This window comes from Terrapene carolina, unplaced genomic scaffold (genome assembly GCF_002925995.2).
Source record: "Terrapene carolina triunguis isolate 2854851 unplaced genomic scaffold, T_m_triunguis-2.0 Scaffold22, whole genome shotgun sequence".
Lineage (NCBI taxonomy): Eukaryota > Metazoa > Chordata > Testudines > Emydidae > Terrapene > Terrapene triunguis.
The window spans coordinates 3264044-3278128 of NW_020664373.1; the positions used below are offsets into that span (position 1 = coordinate 3264044).

Consider the following 14085-nt stretch of genomic DNA (forward strand, 5'->3'; position numbering starts at 1 on the left):
ATATGAATGTTGCCTTGAGTGGGGCAGTGGTATCTCATTTGCTCGAATTACCTGTATCCACCATTAGGGCTCCGTGTTTGTCATGGAGGTCGCGGTAGTCACAGATTCTGTGACTTCCTGCAACCTTCGTGACTTCTGCAGCGGCCAGTGTGGCTGACCCTGGGAACAGCCACACTGGCCACTGCTGGAGCGGCTCTGCAGATGTGGCTGGCCCTGGGGACTGCCTGAGCAGTGGTCCCGGAATGGCCGGAGCAGCCACTGTCCCCCTGGGGCTTCCTCTCCCCTCTCCCCCTGGCAGCTGGTACCGCCGGCCCCCCAGGACTCTCCCCTCCAGCATCTGGTGCTGCAGGCTCCCCCCTCTGCACTGCCCCCCCAATTCAATTAGGGGTATTTATGGTATAAGTCATGGACAGGCCATGGTCCGTGACTTTTTTTTTCCAGCCCGTGACCTGTCCATGACTTTTACTAAAAATATTCATGATTAAATCGTAGCCTTACCCATCATCTGTCCTATACAGTAGAACTTCAGCTGGAGCTGTTCCACACCCCTTCTGCAGCATTCTGACCATCGTGTGGATTGGTCACACTGGTGCAGAACTGCCCTATGTGGGAGTAAGAAGGCTGCATGACCTTTAGTGTTGTGACAGATGGGTCAGGATTGGGTCCTTTAGTGATTTTAGCAGGCATCTGAGTTATTTCAAACAGACAAACAAGATTCACATTTTAAATTGTATGGAAAACATTCCTGGATTATTAATTTTAAATGAAAGTGAGTGAATTTATTAAACAAATGCATGTATATCACACACACATCTTGAATTATATTTCTCTTTGAAAAAAATTCAGAATTGAGTGCAGTGAGAGATTTGCATGATTCAGGACTGCAGCACTGGGCAATGTTAATGGAATGTTAAAGTTGAGATTCAGTAGGAGTTGTACTGAGTTAACCAGGATAAGACTGTAGAGATGAAATCTTACATTCGCAAAGTCATCCCAAAGGACAAGAGTCAAGCTCCAATCAGCTATACTCCATCACTCCATATAAATTGACGACATCACATTTTAAAAACCTTTCTAGGAGACAGCACCTGCAGATCTGACACCTTATAATATTACTTAGAGCAAAAGTGGAGCAGGATATAAAGATGATTCGGCTAGGATATTTGCATATGGGCATTTCAAGGGGAGCTTTAGCTGGACTTTAAAGCATTAATCCTATTAATTAATTAATGTCAAACCTTATTTTTTAATGCCTTCATTAATGTGTCTCTAATTAAAAAAGTAAAAATGAGACGTGTACCCAATGATCTGTGACATTATGTGCTACATGGAAATGATTTAGGTCAGTGGTTCCCAAACTTCTTCCACCGCTTGTGCAGGGAAAGCCCCTGGTGGGCTGGGCTGGTTTGTTTACCTGCTACATCCGCAAGTTCGGCCAATTGCGGCTCCCAGTGGCCGCGGTTCACTGCTCCAGGCCATTGGGAGCTGCTGGAAGCGGCGGCCAGTACGTCCCTCAGCCCGTGCTGCTTCCAGCAACTTCCATTGGCCTGGAGCAGCAAACCGCGGCCACTGGAAGCCTCCATTGGCCGAACCTGCGAACGCGGCAGGTAAACAAACCAGCCCAGCCCGCCAGGGGCTTTCCCTGCACAAGCGGCGGAACAAGTTTGGGAAACACTGATCTAGGTTCAGGACCAAAGATGATCAAACTCCTGGGATGACAGTGCTGGGAGAAACTCAGTCTTATATTCTAACCACTCAGCAATCTTTCAGAAACTACGTGGCTCTTTCAGCGTCACATTGGCCCCATGGTCTTGGGCTCCATCGGCTAAACCACATTCTGGTCAATCAATTGCCCTGCAATAAAATGACGTGTGCCCCGGGAGCATCTGCATCCTTAGGGATTAACACAACTCTTAACTTTTCCAGACCACAGTTTTCAAGTGGATCTCCTCAACTGACAGTTCTGTCATTTGGGAGTAGTTGTAGAGTGCCACAAGTGTATACAGTGGATAATGTCTGTGCCCTGAGCAAAGAGGCAATTGCAACAAATTCACTATTGATTCAGTAGAGCTATTTTTTTGCTTATTTTCTCAAGGTCACACAAACTTGGTTACATTGCTTCCTTGAATGCTGCTGCAATGCCAAACTAAGTTTCTATTCCTTCCTACAGTCATGGATAAGACTGATTTCTAACTCTAGTTGCCCTTCTGGCAAACAGTGTGTAAATTACACTTCCCTGCGCAATTGAACCTATAGTCATCAGACTTGGCTTTAATTTTTAAGCTTCATTTAAATCTACAAAACAAACAAGCCTCAAAAATTTAGACCCAAAAATAATGTATTGGAGAAAGTACTGAACAATTGAAAAAGGAGGATTGTAATGGAATTTGTGTTTCAGCCCTATGTAGTGGTTGCTCCCAATATAGATATAAGTGTGTGTGTGTGTAAAATATACACACAGTTACACTCAATGTAATATATTTATTTTATTGTTTTTCTTACCATTTTTAACACAATTGAGATACTGTATGGGTAGAGCTGGGCAGGAACTGGATTTTCCATTTTGCAGGAAATTCCACAATTTCATTTTTTTCCCCCTGTTCTGGAACGGAACAAAAACAAACAAAGAAAAAAATTCCAAGAAACAAAATAAAAAAAAACCATTTAGGGGATATCAAAATGTTTTGTTTTGATTACATTTCATTCCAATTTTGACCTTTTCAAACTTATAAAAAAATCTAAGCAAAACAAAATTTTGACATGTTTCAGTCCAAAAATGTCAAGTGGGACATTTCAACACTATTAAATTGATGTTTATTTTAAAACAAAATTTCATCAAAATCTATTTTTTTATATATTCTGCTTTCAATGGAGCTGACATTTTTCATCAAAAAAATTATTTTGATGAAAAATTTCTAATCAGAGCTATGTAGGGCTCGTATTAACACTAACCCCATCGTTGAAACACCCTTTAGTATCTTATCTTACAGTAAAATACATCTTATTACTTATTTATACAGTGCTCATTCCAAAAGGTGTCAATGTTCAAGGAGAAAATAGAAATGCAAGTTCTCTTTTATTTTTGTGATACTTAATCTCCAAGCACAGCAAAGTGTGTTATTTGGAATACTGAAAACTTAGGTTGCTAGAAATAAATTGTTGTCATTTTAGTATTTATTAACCCTGCTGTAATATAATCAACCAAATGCTGACTTTGTTATTACCTTATAATGACCCTGATCAAAAAAGCCCATTGACGCCAATGGGAATGTTTTCATTCACATCAATGGGCTTTGGATCAGGTTCTATATGCAATTTGTTGCCTTTCTGGAATAGATACTATTTGCATGGCCTTTGCATGAGTCTAAACTCAGTAATGATGTTCAGACTACGTCAAATTTTATCCAATCTACTTGCCAATAAATAAATACTTTTTTTTTTTAATGGAGTGCATTGGAAAGGGGAGTTTCAGATGAATATTTCCTGTTTTGTCCCAGTTCAGGTAGAAAAATGATTATTGATTGTTCGTGAATGAGAAAAGGAGGCCTAGATCTCGTGCTCCATTTGGTGTGCTTTTAATTATTTCTTTTAATATGATCTATTACATGGTCATAATTGTACTTTTTTCTTTCACATGCACATGGTGTCATACTCTGCGGTTCTTAAACTCTGGGGTGAGCCTCCCAAGAGAGGTGCGGTAATGTGTCAAGGGAGACATGAGGTGTGTCCTGCTTTTTTTAAAAAGAGCTCTGGCTATCAGCCCTGGGTCGCTGGAGCTTATGCAGAAGGACTGTACACATCCGGCAGGCAGAAATAAAGGGGAGAGCCAGAGGCCTGCCACTCGGGCTTGAGCTCTCATCCCCTCCCCCATCCTCCCATTCCCTCCTGAAGGTGGCTCCAGCTGTCAACTCTGGGGTGGCAGCAGCAGCGCAGAAGTAAGGGTGGCAATGGGGCACTAAGTCTACTGTGAAAAGTGATACTGACGAATATCACTTTTCACATTGCCTCCCTTACTTCTGTGTTGCTGCTGGCGTGGCGCTGCCTTCAGATCTGGGTGCCCAGCCAGCAGCCGCTGCTCTCTGCCTCGCCTTCACCTCTTGGTGGTGGTATATGTAGTTGGGGAGGGGGACGTAAATGAGTACAGACACGAAGAAGGGGGCCCGATCAAATAAGTTTGAGAACCACTGGTCAAGAGGGATTACATAATCCTAGTTCATTAAGAAAAATAGTTTGCAGATTTTAAATAGAAAAGTGTATTAGAGTAGGTCATCTTGTCTATCCTTCACTTTTTTAAATCATATGTACCCACACAATGTCCAACCTAACTTTCTGACTTCATCACCACCACTTTATCAGCAAACACGACAGTGTTTAGCAAGCACAACCAATGGAAAACTGCCTTTTTCTTTCTTTGGCACTTAGCCTACCTGCTACAACAAGCAAAATGACTTGTCAGATGGAGCTGCATGAGCTGTTAACCAAATCCCCCCACAACCCACCAGCTTTAAAATGTCAGCCTTTGTAACAGATTTTCCACAGCTCTGTTGGGAAATTTCAACTCCCACCAAGTTTCAAAATTTATGTAAACAAATTCTCCTATTCTTATATAGCTACTTTTCTCCTATTTTACAAACCAGAACAATAGACACTGCTTATTTAACTGGTTGTATCCCTTTAATTAGAGCCCAGTCATTAAAGTCAGTAGGAAATGAAAGCACTCAGCCCCTTCCAGTAAGTGCTCAGTACATTACAGAACTGTGATTTTACTGAATTGCAACTTGCAAGGGGATTGGTGAGCAAAAGGATGAGGTAACTGCTTCTAAGCCAGAACAGGTTGATAATGACAGAAAGCCATTATAATCTGAAAACTGTTTAAGTGGCCTCACTCCTAATGAAATGGATTCTGTATTTCTGGGTTCTTGCATCATGCTACTTAACATAGTAGCTGAATGTTTCAGCTGGGGAACCAGTTTTTAGTGGACAGATGAACAAATCAAAATAGCCACCCATATTGTCACCTTTCTTGACTGGTTAAGCAGAGAGGATGAGGAGAATGGTCATGGAGTTTGAATTATCTTTATACTGTATGGATTTTCTGAAGAACTAGGTTAAGGCTCATTGGCAGGGCAGTGTTGGGAAGGGTGTTATTTGTGCTGTATCTTTTCCTTGATCTGTTTCCAGTGACAATAATCCTACATTTCTTTCAGTACAAAAATGTACTTTAGCATTAGGCCCGAATTCTCATTTACACTAAAGCCCCTTTACAAAATTTGAGCAGTGTAAAGGAGTCTTAAAATTGGTTTAAATGTAATTTACACCCATTGCAAGGCCTGTTTACAGTGTCAGAGTAGGGTGAAGAGCCCTCTGTATAAATGAAAATTAGGCCCAAAGTATTTTGAAGTCTCACAACATATTCAAGTGGCCCAACTCTTTTAAAATATGCATTTACATTTTGAAACTTTTTCTCTAGTTTACTAAGGGTTTATTCTGATCTGCCCAAGAGCATTTTTCCAACTGTGATTGATTGGCAGAGTTAGATAATGAAATCGTGTAGCTTCAAGAGGCACTTCTTCTCTGTACTATTACTCTTTTAGGAGTGCCTTATTCTAGCACATACGTTAGGTGAGCCATGCCTCTTCTGAAGGCTTCCATGTGGCAAAGCTCTAGTACATTGTTAACTGTACTTTGCATACTGTGACTCTTTCAGTTATGATCAACTGTTTCAAACTCCTTGTTATGGGGTTGCTGCTTCTCTGTGGTGCAGCCCTTTCCTCTGATGTGCACAAATCTTCTCGTTTTATACGTCAGGAGGCCCTGCAGCAATCAAGCCACAATCTTGATAGCAGCAAGCTCTGTGTGGTAGCCACCTAGTGTGCTCTGCATCGTGTCAGTTGCTATATATAATAATGTTTTTTTAAGGAAAAACATCTGAAAAATTAATAAGGGCAAAAATGTCTATTTCTTTCAGGTTAAAAATAAAAGTTTAAATCTTTCTGTTTTGTTTTTTCAGGAAAGATTCTGGATGTGCTAGAGAAATGGAATTTGAATGATAAGACTCTTGTATACTTCACATCTGACCAGGGGGCACATGTTGAAGAAGTCTCTAGCACTGGAGAAGTCCATGGGGGGTATAATGGAATTTATAAAGGTGAGCTTCTTGTAATGATTTTTAGAAACGTGTCGAAAATTAGCTGCTTACTCTGCACTGTTTGTAATATGCTGTAAGCCCAAAATGTTCACATCTGGGTTCCTAACATTAAACTTCTAATGTCCAGAATCCTAAATCCATATATAGACACCTAAACGTAAATGGCCTGATTGTCAAAAGTGAGGAGCATCTGCAGCTCCAGTGACTTTAGTGAGATTTTTAGGTGTTTAGCACTTCTGAAAATGCTTTTAAATAGACCAGTGAGCCATCCAGAAAGAGATATCAGTGCAACAGGCTGAGATACCTGATTGGGTAGTAGAAGAAAGGGGAGGAATGAAGAGGTAGCTGTGTGTCATCAGAAATTGTAGCCAAGTGAGTGGGTGAAGCCGCACAGAGAAAGGGTGTAGAGAGAGAGGATGAGGGAGCCAAGGACAAAGTCTAAGGAAACACCCATAGAAAGCAGCAGAGGAGGAAGACCCAGTGAAAGAGATGCTGAAAAATACCAAAGAGATAAGAGGAGAACCAGGACAGGACAGAGTCATGAAAGCCAAAGGATCACAAGATTTCAAGAGGAGGGTATGATCAGTGGTGTCAAAGGCACGCAAATTGATTGCTTTTCTCCCAATACAGCTATTGAGACAATCAATGCGTACTTCAAATTCAAGTAATTCTGTAGCGGCTTGAGACCATCAGTAAGTTTACCTTATTGCAATAAGACCTGCTGTCCATGAGATCATGCTGCTGTAGAGGAGAATAGTGTTTTTAGCAAGATAAGGTGAACGTCAAAGTAGCAAAAAATCTAGCTGAACAGATGATCTTTTTCTTTTTGTCTGTTCATGTGTCCCTGACTCGATGTCACTTGCTGACTCATTTCATTTCAAGCAATAGCAGTGCAAAATATGCAGATGAATTTGGTAACTCATTCAGGCAAAGGGGTCATGATATAGAATCATAGAGTCATAGAATATCAGGGTTGGAAGGGACCTCAGGAGGTCATCTAGTCCAACCCCCTGCTCAAAGCAGGACCAATTCCCAACTAAATCATCCCAGCCAGGACTTTGTCAAGCCGGGCCTTAAAAACCTCCAAGGAAGGAGACTCCACCACCTCCCTAGATAACGGATTCCAGTGCTTCACCACCCTCCTAGTGAAATAATGCACATGATTATAGAATACAAGGTGATTCTGGAGAAGGGGAGAATGAAAAGAGGAAGAAAAGAAATAGCGGGAGGGAAGAAGAGGATTACTTCCCTTTGATATCACAATCCCACTCACCAATATGTAGCAGATGGAGAGGATGGGGGAATATTAGGTGAGGGAGAAGGTAAAGAAGAGAGACAGGAAGATAACTGTTACCGTTCCACTGCACTGTGAAGTTTTCATTAGTACCAGCTGCTAAAACAGGGTCTGATTTTCAGCATGGAAGTGGCAGGTACACGGCATTTCTGAAAAGCAGGCCTGTGATGACGAAAGTGAGCTTAACTTCCATCAAAATAGGAGAGAGATGCCTGGTTCTTGTATGGACAGGTTTAGATATTCTCACTCCTCCCAGAGAAAATTTTGTGAAAATGGTTTTTAATTTTTGTTTCCCTTCCTTTTTGGGTGATGGAGGGAGAGAATTGGAAAACCAGTCCCTAAACTTACCAGCTGTAATTTTATAGAGCAGGTAGCACATTGCCTTTGAGTATGATTTCAGAGAAGAAGAATTAGAGGGAGGGAAAAGAGGGTCACAGGAAGTAATAAAAGTGTAGTAGGGCCACCGTGTGAGGAAGCTATATAACTTTAATGTGTTTATAAAGTGGGTGAGAAACAATCTCAGATATGAGTAGGGCAAAAATTGCAACAACCACAACTGTGGAGGTTACAGAATATACAAGGGGTCCTATTGTACTATAGAGATTGACAGCTGAGAGGAATCTATCATTAACCTGAATTAGAACTATATTAATACTTAGCCGTTATATAGCACTTGCCATATTCAAAACACCATAGACTTACACATTTGTAGCTGTAGGCATGCCCCAATGAATTTTGGAAGCTCTAAAAATGTTAGTGCTTTAGAATGTCAGACATAAAATGGGGGATACAATCTGAGAAAGAAGATGAATAAATCTGGGGAATGTACTTTCCTTTGGAACTTTCATTTAACATAGAGTATTATATTTCTACTTGTATAACAGTGAAGAATTTGAAACAGATCTTAGTTGAATCAATACGGATCTGATAGCTAGTGTGGCCTAAAGAAGAAAACAGACCTTTGGGTTTTTTTAAAATGGATTATTAAGTGATTTACAGATTCCTCTTAGATAAGCTGATAAATGCACTAATATATTATGGGTGGGAAGATAAGCAGCTTAATAAAAGACATTTATAATGAAACTAAGATGTTTAAAAGATCTCTGCAATCACTTTAATTTACCCTAACAGATTGAAAATATAGTGGATTACATTTTATCTTTCACACTCTACTCTAAAGCCCCAAATCAAAAGGCATCTTTTTAACATTAAGATATGTCATGCTTGATTGTCAAAAGCTCACGAAGGGAAATGGACCATTAGACACATAACTAGTTATTTTTATGTGTGAAGACCCTTTTTACATACACAAATTGGGTGTGCAAGATCAGTGTATATTTGCATGACTGACCTTCTGAAAATCAGACCTGTTATGTCCTAAACTATCACGCACTGGATGTTAATATATGTAGAAAATTAACTGGACTAAAAAGCTATCCCTCTTGCGTTTGTGTGTGTATATTGGAATTTAGCTCATCTGGTTTAGAGGAATAGAAAGTAATAGGTGTACTTTATGAGAGGGGCATCTCAGTGTCTGTGCTGGGGAATCTCAATAATACGCCTTTCTGTATATGAAAGTGTGAACATTAATCAAACCTCTTGACTCTCTTATCAAAGATGTAGCAGTCTATTCAACAGTAATTGGTTCTGCCCTAAATCAAAAGCTCACAACAGATCTTCACAGTTTGAACTCACTAATTTATCTTGATACACAGCCAGGTCAGTCCCAATAATAAAAGTTAGGGACTGTTTGGATGGAGTGTCTGGTACCAGCTAGCTAGATTGCAAAAAGGTGACATCACTATTATTATTTCCTGAAACTTTGTGTTCTGATTATAGTGTGATCTCTGAAAAGCTGGATACAATGCAAAATTAAAACCCGACATTGACACTGTAGTTAACTAGCTCTTTGACACTATCAGCAAATAAACAAATCCTGCTTAAATCTTCACTGTCCTCTAATTAACCTGAATGCTGTTACATAATGACCTATACATTTAAGGATTGCCATTAGACTCATGGCCCATCTAGCCCTGTAGCCTCTTTCCAACAGTGGCCAGTACCAGATGTTTCAGAAGGTGCAAGAAACCCAACAATAGGCATCCTTGATTATATCATTTTTGTATTTGGCACCTTTCAATTTCATTGAATGTCCCTTTGTTGTTGTGTTATGAGTCAGAGAAAACAGAAGATCTCAATATGCCTAATGTACACCATTCATGGTTTTGTATACTTCTATCATGTCCTCTCTTACCTGTCTCCTTCATAAAATAATCAATCCCAGACTCTTCAATATCTTTTCAGACAAGAGTTTTTCCTACCCCACAATTGCTTAGTTCTTTAGACACCTTTTCTGAGGGACCTGTCAAAGACCTTTTGAAAGTCAAAATATAGGTGGAAACGTTTGCTCCCCTCTAATCCTCCAGTACAGTAGCTGAATGTAATGAGAGATTGTATATTTTTGCTAGCAGCTCAGCTACTTTGTATTTGTACATTTGGACGTGGTGAGTTATTGTTTTTTTTGTAATTATTGATTTCTTCCAGCACCATTTCTGATTCCTCAATCTCTGAGGCTACCTCATCTTCATTACCAGAAGTGAGTTGGTCAAAGATAGGTATCTTCTCCAACGTGCTCGTCAAAATCTATATTAAATCTCCTAATTTCTCTTTTACTCACTGTAAATTATGCCCCTGTTTTTTGGCTTTCCTAGAGTTAAAATTTCAGATATTGAAGGATATCTGTTTGGTTCAATTAACGTCTTGAACCTTGCCATTTAGCCAGGGCAGTTTACTTCTGGACTTCCAGGTTCTGATTTTGTTGTGAGGTATGCAGACCTTCTCAGACATTGTTTTCCATTGCCATATGTAAAGTCTTTACTTACTATACTTTTGACTTTCAGGGCCTTATTAACTACCTCATTTTATTGACAGCTCCCTTTCTAAATTCTGTGTAACAGTGTCAATTTTTTTCAGCTTGCCTTTCCCTAAGCTGTTTAACATAATTATATCGTGGTCACTGAAACATACACAGGAAAAGCTTAGCATGGGCTAGCCTATCCAAGCTATCTTGAATCCCGCTAGTTCATGTAAGAGTAGCAATGAAGACAGCATAGTGTGGCTTTCAGGGCAGGTAGTTCAAGCCAGATACAGGGCCTGGCTATGTACTTAGCTCGCTAGCCCACTCTCAAGCCAATGCTGCACTGCCTTCACTGCTGGATTCAAGATAGTTTGGATAGGCTATTCTGTGCAAAGCTTTTGCTAGACAGACATACATGCACTAACTGTGGTTGAGCTAGTGCGCTAAAAATAGCAGTGGCACGGGCAGTGGGATGGGCTAGCTGTCCCAAGTACAATCCCACCGAGAACCCTTGGTACTTAGGGTGAGTAGCCAGCCATACCACAACCCATGCCACTGCAGCTACACTTCTATTTTTAGCATTCTAGCTTGAGGAAAGCAAAGCTAGCATGGGTCTGTCTATCTGAGCCGGAAATTACACCTTTAGCTCGGGTGTAGACATACCCTATGCTGAAAATAGCCTCTCCATTGGTGTGCTCTGGAGCTGTTCCAAGAAGCAATCACTTAAGCTTCATTAGAAATGCTGCAGTGCTTCAGTATAAATTCTCACTACAGCGATGGGAGGGGTTTGCCTGCTGGCATAGTTAATCTGCCTACTCAAGAGGTGGTAGCTTAGTTAATGGAAGAATTCTTTTGTCAGCCTAGTACTGTCTATACTGGGGGTTATGTCGGCTCAGGAGTGTGGATTTTTCACACCCCTGAGCAACGTGGCTGGGTCGACCTAACTTTGTAGCTTAGACCTCGCATTAGAGTATTTCTCTAAACTTTGTCCCATTGGGCCATTTGACCTGTTTATATGCAGACAGCTGATTTCCCCCATTATTATCATTTTGTTGGGTCTGATGTGATGCTGATGCACCTTGGTTTCTTGGTTTTGTTTGGTTAGGTCCCTTTTTATTTATTGGTACTCTGTCTAGCCATCTTCTTTCAGATACACACAGACACAGAGAGATATCAGATGTCTTTTGCATCCAGTAATCATTGGAGTGGGGACAATGTGTTCCCTATGCATTTGTACGGTGCTTAGCGCAATGGGCCTTGATCCTGAGTGGGGCATTTGGATACTATTGTAATACTACCATTATGTAATAACTAATATTCTTGATTTTGGATTGTGGCACCCCTATTAAAGTTTAAAACATTCACACTAAACATCAAACTCATTTGAATTATATTTGACTCTGAAGTTCCATATGCCTTGAAGGTTCTCCAAGCTACTGCTCCCTCCTCTGATTTAAATGACTGAATCTTTTGGATTCTACACTCATAGTACAAGCTATTACAATTATCTTCCATTCCAGACACTTCCTCCCTGATATAGCTGAACAGCTGTACAGGAGACAATATTCATTCTATTCCAAAAATAAGATACAAATAGATAAATAAGAAAATAGTGGAGAGAGCCAAGTTAACTTTTCACTGATTCCTGATTGTGCTCTAATACTATTACCTCTAAATTCTGTGATTCTGAATACGTTCATAACTAATGTATCTATTAATGTCTATTGGAGGATGATTCATACTATCAATGTCTGCTGAAGACTCAGGCCCTGATTCTTCAACCCTTATTCACATCTAGTAGAACGGACTTATGTGAGTAGACCTGTTAAAGATAAGCAATGGGTGTAAATTATAATCTTCTGCAATGTGATGTGCTACAGTGATAAGCTTCTTCATCAGTGTTTCTTAAAACTATTAATTAACTATTAATTTTTTTTTAACTAGCATCCAAATCAATTTGACAGTGTTTATGGTATTTTTGCTGCAGAATTTAAGTTAATAATACTATGTGAAAACTGACTATCAAAGTCAGTGGCAGTTTTTCCATTAACTTCAATGGGCCAGGACTTCATCCCCTGTCTCTAATTTATTCTACTATTGTACATCTGGAATGATCAAACCATCCTGACATTGCAAATAGAATACACTATCCTGAGCAATAAGGCTATTTGTTTGAGAAGAGGATCAGCTTTGAGGCAGTTTGCATTCACCATCTCTGTTTGTCAATTCTTCTTGTATGAGAACTAGGACAATTCAAGTTAAAAAACAGAACAAAAACCAAAACCAAAAAAATAAACCAACACTTGACAGAACACTGAAAATAGATAAAGCAGAGGGGTTAGCAGATGGTCTTGCCATTAAAAATGGTGTGCTGTTTGAAGACCAGAAATAGCAACACATTTTTATCCTAGATATTCAGAAACAAGAGTCCACTACAGGTGAGCAAAGTAATTAATTTCTGCTTATTCTCTCTTCATTCAAAAGAATAAATGGGCTGAGGGAGGCCACTTCCTGATGTGCATGGGTAGGAAGAAAAGTTTACCCTGATTAAACTCCAGTGAGAGAAAGAGAAAGACACAGAGAGAGAGAGAGAGAGAGAGAGAGATGTTTTCAACAGTTTTGATCATTCTGTGAGAACCAAGCCCAAATATTAATAAGTCTGTGCAATAGAATCACAGAGTGTCCTAATTCATCTTACATACAAAGTCTATCCCAAAATACTTTACACAGTCAATGTGAATTAGAGGTTTATGCAAGGGAGAAAAATACAAGTTTTCAATGGAAATGGAAATTTGGGATCTCTCTGTAGGTGACAACACAGGGTTATAGCTGTACTTTTTCTGCACCTACAGTTTTTTTCTGAGGAAAAGGGGAATATCAGCTATTAAACATAAGGCTGAAGGCCATAGTCACTCAGAAAGTGTAAACATCAATGCATAAAAATACAACCTGGGTTGTTGTTGTTCTTCTTTTAAAAACACTTTTAAAGAACTTTAAGAAGGAAAATATGTCTCTGTGTGAGGATGCATATTACTGCCTAGGTGCTGCCGGCATATGGACTCATGGGCTGTTCCTCCTCCTCTTTTGTAGTACTGCCAACCTCAAGTATTCAAAAATCATGAGTCAGGCCCTAAAATATCATGAGTTTTATTTTTAAATAATACGTTTGGGTTCTTTTCATTTGTCTCCTGGTTTCTGAGCCTTTAGGGTGCTTTGCATTTTCAAGCTTTTCTTTGCAATCCTTAGGGCTAGAAACCTTTTTAAAAGGAAAGCTGAAATTCTCATGCAGTTTCTCAGCTGAAGCAGCTGGAGTTTTGAGAAAATATCAAATATTACAAGGTTTGTGATCATATTATGGGAGTTGGCAATGCTTCTGTTGTCATCGGACACAGCTAGATCTATATAGCAGAATAAATTCTGCTACATTAGCATCTAGTTCCCCTGTTGTAGCCTCCCTTTACTCTGGTTCAGAGGTCTATTCTCAACCTCCATAGGACTTAAACAGTTTGTCTGTTTCCTGAAAGCAAAATGGTGGTTGTGTCTGGGCAGAGACAAGTGAGGAAGTAGCCCGGCTGCAATGCAGGGATGATGTCTGTACTTTTCTGTGTTTTCTTATACTGCACATATCACCATAGTATCTGAGCACCTTCTGTCAGTGCATTAAGCAATGTGACTACACATATGTCACTTGTTCTTTGTTCCCTCATTGCTATGTGATTATGAGAAGGAAACGTCAAAGAAATGCACCTTGAAATTGGAGCAGAAAGCAGTGAGGTTTGTGATGGT

The 14085-nt window shown here is 39.9% G+C and overlaps 1 protein-coding gene across 1 annotated transcript in view; it reads left to right on the top strand.

Moving 5' to 3' along the window:
- The window catches only part of LOC113406050 (steryl-sulfatase-like), a 99548-nt gene that overhangs the window by 37332 nt on the left and 48131 nt on the right, over positions 1–14085 (top strand). Inside the window, exon 3 of the mRNA XM_026648245.1 lies at positions 6011–6148. Coding sequence (XP_026504030.1) covers positions 6011–6148 — 138 coding nt within the window. The remainder of the gene's footprint in view (positions 1–6010; positions 6149–14085) is intronic.